Genomic DNA, 10,159 nt, shown 5'->3' with positions numbered 1-10,159 from the left:
AGTGTATTGTTGTCGTGCGGTCGTTTCTGAGGTTGATAAAACTCCGTAAATTAGCGGTCTGCTAACTTGATCTCTCGAGAGGGAGTCTAACACAGTTTCACGGTGATTTAGACCAGGGATTAAACTTACACCGGAATATCCCTTTAAGTACAACTCGAAATATCATAATCTAAGAATACTCAATTACATGTAAAAATCCTCTTTTTTATTGCTAAGAACATTTAAATAATGTAGTTCATCAATGTGGAGCCAATTTTTAGTGAGTTCTTCTTCTTTTTGAGCCGACGTCTGCTTGTGTCAGTTATTTTTTCTTGTTTGTTTATGTTTTTAATTCGAGTAAAAAGCTAAGAGACCCTGTTGAACGTAGCGAACTAGCCGTTAGTACATCTCCCAGCCTTGTTCTGTTGGACGCTTTCGAACTGGACCTCGATCTTGTTGCTTTCTACAATCTTACCGACCCATGTTACTGTGTTCAGAATCAGAATCAGAATTCATTTATTGTCCCACAAAACAGGGACATTTGTTTGCTACGGCAGCTAGAGGACAGAATAATACAAAATATAAACAATATCATTAAAAAGGTAAGAAATAGACTTGTATATACATATAAACATGATATTGTACAAAATTAACAGCAGTGAATTTAAGCTGTAAATAAGGCAGCAGGTTGTTTTTTTTTGCAAAAACAGTGATTAGTTTATTGTTTATCGACGTACAGGAAAGATAATCAGAGGAGCAGAATTTCTGCCATTGTCAGCAGGACCAGGACTGAAGAATGGGAATATTTTCTCGGTGAAGGAGCAGCCAGAAAAAGAGTGAAGAAGAGCTGCACCATCTGCATCATAGAAGGAGACCACACCCTCGTCGTAATCCACAAACACCCTCACCTTCTCAAGATGATCGTTCACAGAGAGAGGAACAGGATGGTTAGCAAGTACGAAGTACTTTCTGTTCCTCAGGCGTATTGACCAGCAGCCGTTCTCAGGGTTTAGTTTAACTTCTCCCTTCCTGCTGATCGAGCCTTTAGCCACTCCTACAGTCCATCCAGTCTTTCCCTTCACCTGAACGTCATAATAAAACCTTCCACAAGAGAAACCCTACTTTCCCAAGACATAAATTGCAGTTTCAAATCGTTTTGGGTTGTCTGGAAGTTTATTCCATTCGTCACCGCTGTGTACTTGCTTCCCATCATCAGAGATGAGGAGGGCAGGATGCGCTGTATCAGGATCCAGCGTCACCTCCACGCCATTCTGCTGGATGTTTTTCAGCTCAGCCTCCTGCAGTTTCTTCATCTCCTGTCTGACTGTGTCTGTCAGCTGTTCCACAGCCATCACCAGAACTGTCCTTGTTATTCCTTCATATGACGCTGGACAGACGCTGACCTCCGTCCAGTCTTTGGTGACTGGAGCAGCATTCAGGGTTGGGACGCTCTGGAGGAGGTGGAGGTGGTCCTTTGAGCCTGAGAGCTGCTCCAGCTCGGCCCGTCTCCTCATCAGCCCAGAGGTTTCCTGCTCCAGCTCTTGGATGAAACCTTTTGAATGTTCTTCTGACATTTCTTGCTTCTCTTTAATCATCCTAACGAGCTCTGCCCGGGCTCTATCCAACGACTGTATCAAAGCGGTGAAGACCTGAACGCCGCCTTCAACCTCTCTGTCTGCGGCGTCGTTGCTGAGCTTTATCGAATGTTTGATCTCCTGTTTTTTCAGTTGTCTCTCCAGAATCTGCTGCTGAATATCTGCTTCTTGTTTCCACAACTCTCTTTTCTTACTATCATATTCCTCGTCCAGTGGAACAACATTGTGAAATCTGTGACTCGAGTCAGCGCATGACGCACATATTGGCATTTGTTCGTTCTTGCAGTAGAGCTCCAGGGGTTTGCTGTGCTCAGTGCACATGTCTGCCATCGCGTTATCAAACAGCTGATCCGTCATCAGGCTGGACACTGTCGGATGAAGGTTAACGGCGATGTAGAGGGTCATGCACGCCATCCCTAACGCTAACAACATGTAGGGTTTCACGGCTTTTACTTTCGGTCGAGTGGGAACATCAACGGAAACTTGTGTGGGTTCGACATCATGTTGCTTTGAGCCGTTCCCAGGTGTCCTTCCAGCGGACTGTCTGAACTGAAGAGCCATCTCAGATATGAAAGTATTGATCCCAAGTTTAGATTTTCTGTCAACACGCTCTTTACACATGGGACACTGGCGCTGGGAACTATGATTCAAGTGCTCCATGATACAGTTTTTGCAGAAGTTGTGTCCACATGGTAACGTGACCGGCTCGGTGAACACATCCAGACAGATGCAGCACAAAAGCTGCTCTTCAGTCAGCAGATAGTTTGCAGCCATCACTGTTGACGCTCTGCAACCAAAAGACAGAGTTTTTCACATGAGACATGTCATTACGCAGCACAACCTCGTGTCATAACTCTCCAGCGAACTCAACAAAAACTGAGGGAAAAGGGGGAAATACATTTTTATAAACCAAAAACCTGTCACACAAAAACAGGATTGAAAATTCTACACTTACATTTGTCATTTTTGACATCATTTGGCATCATCAACAATGAGCTTGTTTCAGCTGGTAAAAAGACACCACCTGTAAACCGGACATGTAGCTTTTTAGAAGTTTGTGGTTGTGGTGAGAGATCAGGTGAGTTAGGAAGGATGTTTATTATGAAAGAGCCGCAGCAGGCAAATCCAGAGGAGGCTGCAGCTGCCAAAATGTAGGCGTGTTTTACCAGGAACTTAGAGATAACAATCCCTGTATTGTGACCACACTGCTGGTTTGTTTTAAGAGCCAACCTGAAGCGAAACTACTCTTATAACAGTCTCTATGCGGGACTCAAACTGTTGGTCTTAAACTCATAAATCTACGTGACATCTGATCACAACAGAGTGTCCCTCCCTCGTGATGTTGCCCGCTGCACATTTCCACATGCACCCTTTTTTTTTTGTTTTTGGTACTTCTCTATCGATGTATAAAGCTCAAACAGACGCGGTAAAAACTACAACTCTTGGCGCCGGATCCAAGCAACTGCAAATTAACATTTTCATTGACATTTAGGGCATTTAGCAGTTGCTTTTATCCAAAGCGACTTACAGTAATTCGTACATTCATACACTGATGGCAGTGGCTACCGTGCAAGGTGCCGACCAGCACATCAGGAGCAGTTTGGGGTTCAGTATCTTGCCCGAGGACACTACGACACGTAGACCAGGGTAATCAAACCAGCAACCTTCCAATAACAAGACGCCTGCTCTACTTATGAGCCACAGCTGCAGGTAAAAAAATAAACCACAGGTAAACTTCTCAAACATGTAGAGCAACACGTTCCCCCTCTGTCCGGAAAAACTTGGATTATTTCAACCAAACAAATGTTTTTTTCCTCCGTTTGATATGTTAACACTTGAAACATATCAACTGAAACAACACTGTACTCACCTGTGTGAGCTGAAGACGCCGCTGTGCTGATGGAACAAGTTTAACTGATCCGACTGCAAGAGCATCCGTGGCCACACTCGTCTGTGCGAGAGTGGTGTAACAAACAGGTTGATCAGCGCATGTCGTTCTTGTCCTGGAGGCTATTTTCAGGTCCTGCCTGTTTCACTATCTCACACCATCCTCTCCCCTTCTCTCAGCTCACCCTCAGGCTTGGAGGTGAGGATGAGAAGGGGGATAAGAAGGTGACAGACAAGTCGGGTGGAAAGGGAAGGAGGAGGTTAATGATTAAGTCATCAGTACTAAGGTACAAAAATTAGTAACTAATGATGAAGTAATTAGTATTTAATGAGTATATTTGTGATATTACTCAGTGTGATTTGAAGGTGCACAAAATAGAATAACTTTATTGATCCCAGGCTGGGAAATTATTTAAAGAATAATAATAAATGATTAAGTAATAAGTAAAATGTAACTAATGAGTCGTTACTGGTTTCAATGAACAAATACTGATAATGATTTAGTAATTCTCTAGTAACTCATTATTAGTCCTTAAACAACAGTTATTCAGGAACTACTCATTAACGATTCATTAGTTGTTACATGTTTGTGTAACGTTGCCATTTTCTTGAACTTGCAGACTGAAGCAGCTTCCTGATCAGATATAGAAAGCTGCTGACCAACAATCCACAGGAGCAGGTCAAGTTCAGCAGAGCGTCTCATTTGTCTCCATTAACAGCCGGAGAACAAGAAGCCGGTCATTTCCTGCTTCCTTTTCTCTGAGGGAATCTTTCTGAGGAGGTCAGGACCTCTGGAGGAGGGAAACTGACTCTCTGTGCTTGTAACAACACGTCTTTCATCCACCCAGTATGTGATAAACTGTTTGTATAATGACCTTACGAGATAATTCTCACTTAAAGTAAACTTGTTTAAGCTCTTACTACATCAGACTTGCTACAGCTTACTATCACCTTAAGAATATATCCAGGATAAAAGGACTTATGTCTCTGCAGATTCTGGAAAAATGTGTCCATTTATCTTCAGCAGACTGGACTTCTGTAACGGTGTCTTTACTGGACTCTCTAAAGAATCCATCAGGCGGCTGCAGCTGATCCAGAACGCTGCTGCTCGACCAGGAAAGTCGCTCACATCACTCCGGTTCGTCGATCTTTACACTGGCTTCCTGTCCATCATAGAATAGATCTGAAAATCCTGCTGCTGGTTTATGAAGCACTGAATGGTTCCAGGCCGAAATACATTTCTGATCATCAGACCTCCGAGGTCGTCGGGTTCGGGTCTGCTTTCAGTCCCTACAGTCAGAACTTAACATGGAGAAGCAGCGTTCAGTTGTTATGAACCACACTCTTGATGTATTCCTACATGTTTCTAAATGTAGTTTAAATGCAGTTTTTAATTTCTGTTAATGTTATTTGAATGCCCCTCTAAAGCACTTTGAGTTGCCTTCTGTCTGAACTGTGCTGAACAAATACGTGCCTTGCCTTACTGCTCGTCAAATACATGTCAACACTGCCAAAAATAATCATTTCGAGAGCTCATTCAGAATAAAACTGTGCTCTAAATTGGCTTAAAGACATTTCATCGCTTAAAACTTTCATGGATCATTAAAGCGAAACTCTCGCTAAAATGCAACCTAGGCTTTTTTATGAATGAGTCAAACCTTTGTGTTAAAGCATAATTACGATAAAAGCAGCACTTTTTAGATTTACCGTATTTTTGTTTTCAGGTCAAACTCATTTTCAATGGGAGTGCTACGGGCACTTTTACGATAGCATCAAAATCTCTATTTTTAAAACACTAAGAAGTCTCGACACAACATGAAACTTTGCTGGTAGCATCACCAGGGTCTCTACACATGAACACGAGCATTGAGAACATTGTTTGTGTCAGGTTACAATGTGATTGTTCTTTTACACAAAGGTTTGACCTAGGTTGCACTTTGGTGAGAGTTTCACTTTAAAAGGATCAATGTTTGCTTAATCTCTTTGAAGTGGTATTTCCAGTATTAACCTGCATCAGGCAGTTGGATCAACAGGTGACTCAACATACATACCGGCATCAAAGGCTCAGTATTTCCTGAAAACTAGTTTGACATCTACTGAAATGCTCTCTTACATTTTTATGAAGCATTCAGAGCAATGTGCTTCTGCGGGCTGAGCCTCACCTATAAATAAACAAAAACACGTAGAACTTTTTTGTTGTTGAAGTGTTAAAGTTGAGCACTGGAGTAAATGTCATGCTAACATGTTGATGTTAAATAAACGAAGCATCTGTCTGAGCTGCATCGACTCAGAAAACTTTATTAAGTCTAAGTCAGAATACAAGATTAAAATAGTAAAATGAAGATGGAATAAAATAAGATGAAATAGTAGACAAAATTGTTCCTGCGGTTCCTCATCTGTCCACTAGGTGTCCTCAGTGTGTCTCTAACTTCAGGCCATCACCTGACAACCATCAGTTATCGTCCATCAGCCAGCACTTTGTTATCTTGTTGTCTCTTCTATTTTTGTTTATTTCCGCTTGAGATTAATGATCTGTATGTCGTCACTTTGAATAAAATACATCAGAAACAAAAGATGTTTTACATTTGCCACCTACAGGCCGAACGACGGTTGCTTCTTGCAGTGTTATTGGTGAGTCATGTTTCTGTCATGCAGAGAGGTTTTGATTTTGCTCTGGCGAGGCTGAGCTGAGAGACAGACGGAAAGAACAAGACAGCAGACACAGACAGATCACAGACAGACAGGCTGACAGGCAGACAGGCTGACAGGCAGACAGACCTCCACAGAAAGCTAATCTGTTTGAGATAAGACTCTCTAAGTCTTGGGAGCTTTGGAGGAAATCTGAAATCCAGACCCTCATATTTCCATAATCTGCCTCATATCCTAACCAACCAGCCCCGACACACTCATCTCCATACCCATCATGCACCTGGCCTCTGACTCATTACCATAATCCCTCCAGCCTGTTGGAAACTTTCAGATGTAGTTCTGTGCTGCTGTTGTTGAGAATCTAATTGGTAAAGTGTAGAAAAATAAGCCAACAGTTGAAAGAGTCCACGCATCACACAAAGTAAAAGTAAAGATATCTACTGAGGCTGGGACAGGATGACACAGCACAATACTGTGAGAGATAATAGGGTCAATAACTGCATGGCTAACTGAGCTAACTAGCTAATGGCAGCCAACGTTTCAGGTACCAGCAGTTAGCCGTTACTTTTAGCTAAAACTAAAACAATCTTTTTGGGCTGGGACTGGACAATACATTATGATACTGGGAGAGATAATAGGACGGATAACTGAGCTAACTAGCCAATGGTAGCTAACACCACAGTTAGCAGCAGTTAGCAGTTACTTTTCTAACAAGTAAAGCGATCTGTTCAGGCTGGAAGGAGATAATAGGGCCAATTATTGCACGACGAACCGTGCTAACTAGCTAACATTCAAGGTACCAGCAGTAAGCAGTAATCTGTTTGGGCTGGGATTGTTGCTAATCTAAGAATATCCTGACACTTAGATGCAGTTTTGATGTGTTGTAATTCTATATACTATGTTTTATAGCGACATTTGTTTGCTTTTTTACCACCAGACTGTTGGACCATCTTTAAGTCCAACTGAGACAGACACTCTGCATATATACCACTTGTGTCTGTATCCGTCTGTTGAGTTGATTTAAAGTTTAATGAGACTCTCTCTCTTTGTTTTCAGGTAAATTGGATCTTCTTTTCCCTTCGGGGAAAATGTGTGAATCAGCATCACAGCGTTTTACTAAATGAGGTTTCAATTACACAAAGAGAGATGAGTTTATCCCTGATGTTGTACCTGTCGCTCATCCCTCTAGCTTCATTAACTTCCTGTTTCTGAATCCTGCATCTCATCTCCTTCACCGTGTCTGTTTAAATGAGCTGTCAGTCAGCCAGCCGGACCCCCCTGGCCACAATTACTCAGACATTATTACCTCAACGTACAAGATTGAGGATTAGAAGCACTTTCTGTGCTGTCGGTTCACTTTAATGCAAGCATAAGCTGAAAAAGCAGAGAACTACACCTGACACCGAGCAGAGGAAATGTCAGAATATGAATCACAACTTTGATTCAACTGAAACAGAAGGATAAGATGCCGCGCTTTAACAGCTCAGCTTACATTTACTGATCCTTCTCACAGCTAAGCATGTTTTCACTAATGCAGAGTGTGCACTGTTCGTATACACAACGTTAATGTTCTGTACAGTTTCAGACAAGCAGGAGATGATCTTCAAACTAAAGGATTTTACTTTATATAGTCAGTAAAAACACATTTCTGAGAATTTGTGATGAAATGTTGATTTGTTTTTCTAAACATCTACAGAACCATCTCACCACTGAGGGACCAAGAACCCCTACAATCTTCCTAAGGACCAGTTAAACTTCTGAAAAGACTCATGAATGAAACCTGGGTTAGGGTAAAGCCCCCCAGTGACATTGCAATTTCCTCAAGGACCTTGGGAACCACTGCAACCTTCTCACAGTTCACTGCAGTCTCCTCAATGACCCCTAGAAATTAGACCAAGAAGATATCAACCTTTTATAATGATCCCTTTGACCTCTTCAAGGACCTGTACAGCTGCCTCAAGGAACCTTGAAACCAGCACCGCCGAGATCCGCCCAGTGGCATTGGCAGGGAGTGGCAGCACAGTAACAACCTGTGGCAGTCACAGTAACAACCTGTGGCATGTCTGTGGCATCTCCTGACACCCGCTCGGCAGTTCAGACTCGCTGCCGATAAGGGCGAGGCCACAGTTCCTGTGAGAACACACTGGTCTGTGTTTGTTCTAACGACAGTCACTCTGCTTTCAGGTGATTGTAGAACAGTATGTTCTACTTTGTAGTCCTACTTCTATTTACTTAACCACTTCCGCCATTGAGTCATGATGAATACAAAATAAAAATGTAAGGGAAAAATCAGCTACTTGTTTACACATTTTAATATACAAAGTTTTGCACAATTTCTCTTTGTCATGCACTTCTTAATATTATCTAAATATATATTAATACCTGTTCCATAGCGTAAATGTGAATGTAAAATATTGCACATATTGTACTATTGTTATTCTTATATTTTATATTTCCCTGTGTTTATATTCTTATTGTCTATATTTCCTTGGTTGTATTACTTGTTTTACAACTACTGTTTGCATGCTTCTTCTTTACAATCCACCTGTGCTGCTGTGACTCTGGAATTTCCCAGTGGGACTATTAAAGGAAATCTTTTCTTATCTTATCTCTAATATGAAATACAATTATGAAAAAATACCTTAATATAACAGTTGCTACGCAGTGCCAAAGCCTGCCACAAGGTGTCTTTGCAACAACTGGACTGACAGAATGCAACAATAGCATATAGAGTACTATTAACACAATCTATATTACAATATCTAATATGAAATACAGTTATAAAAATATGTTAATATAACAGTTGCTACACAATGCCACTGGTAGGATCTCGCTGTCTCTCCCTGACACCTACATTGGTCCTACAATCGCTTCAATGACTTCCCCTGTGACTCCAGTGACCCCTAAAATCTCCTCAAGGACCCAACCTCTTTAGTGACTATACAACCTCCTCAAAGGCCACTATGACCTCCTCAAGGAACCCTTCAACCTCCTACAGAGGTCGTACGATCTTCAAAGACCCTTACAACCCCTTCAGTGACTCCAGTGACCCTACAATCTCATCAAGGACCCTACAATATGATTAGGATCCATACAATTTCATCAAGAAGCCTACAGTCCCTTAAAAACCTCTGGTTTAAAGATCACTGTAACCCCTTCAATTATCACTACAGCCTCTCCAAGGTCGCAAACAACGTCCTGCACAAGTCCTACAATCTTCAAAGGCCTTTACAACCCATGTAATGACCCTCCTGACCCCTAAAATCTCCTTAAGGATCCCTACAACCCCTTCAAAGATCTCTAAATCTTACTCTAGGACCGTACAACCTCTTTAATGATCTATATGATGTCATTAAAGACCCCTTTAACCTGTTCAATGATCACTACAGCCTCCTCAAGGTCCCCTAAACTCGCCTATAGGCCCGCGCCACTCGGCTTTATTAATGGCCCCTCCAAAGTCTTTATCAAACCTACAATCTTCTTAAAGACCCTTAAAACCATTCAGCGTGTCCAATTTCCCCCTAATCTCCTCAAAGACTACTGCAACCTTATCAAGGGCCACAACAACTGACCCAACTACCCACGCAATCTCCTAAAACATTAGTCTAACTCCTTCTAGGCCCCTAAAGCTTACCTAAGGACCTCAAAAACATCCTCAAAGACTAGGACAAAAAAAACATGCTTAAAAAAACATCTCTAAGTATCCGTTAGTCGTACTTAAAGACTTCCATGACCTCCTCAAGGACCCCTACTCATTAACTCATCTATAGGTACTAAGGGCTACAGCGAGGTAGACAGGGCCAGCTCTAGGCATAGGTGATATAGGGGGTCGTCTAGACCGCCATCTGCTGGAGGGGCGCCGCCAGTCATCCTCTAGGGAGAAAAAAAACCTGATAATTTTTGATGCCCATTGTCACCCTCCCACGTGTTCTTGAAAATAATAAATAATAATTAATGTTGTCATTCAGTTGTATGATGGTGTTCTTTTCTTTATTTGGGGGGGTGGTAGGGGGAAGTAATCTCACCAAGGGCACCAAATGGGCTAGAGC

General features: G+C 42.0%; 1 protein-coding gene across 1 annotated transcript in view; it reads right to left on the bottom strand.

Annotated features, from left to right (window-relative positions):
• Positions 1–671: 671 nt before the first annotated feature.
• The window catches only part of LOC115595187 (nuclear factor 7, ovary-like), a 12,399-nt gene continuing 2,911 nt past the window's right edge, over positions 672–10,159 (bottom strand). Inside the window, exons 2-3 of the mRNA XM_030439349.1 lie at positions 3,445–3,653; positions 672–2,361 (exon numbers count right to left, since the gene is read on the bottom strand). Of these exons, the coding sequence (XP_030295209.1) occupies positions 1,098–2,361; positions 3,445–3,509 (1,329 nt within the window). The 5' untranslated portion in view covers positions 3,510–3,653 and the 3' untranslated portion in view covers positions 672–1,097. The remainder of the gene's footprint in view (positions 2,362–3,444; positions 3,654–10,159) is intronic.

The sequence above is a fragment of the Sparus aurata genome, chromosome 14 (assembly GCF_900880675.1).
Source record: "Sparus aurata chromosome 14, fSpaAur1.1, whole genome shotgun sequence".
In the NCBI taxonomy this organism is placed as follows: Eukaryota; Metazoa; Chordata; class Actinopteri; order Spariformes; family Sparidae; genus Sparus; species Sparus aurata.
The sequence above is the reverse complement of the archived record's forward strand: the minus strand, read 5'-3'. Positions and strand labels throughout refer to the sequence as shown.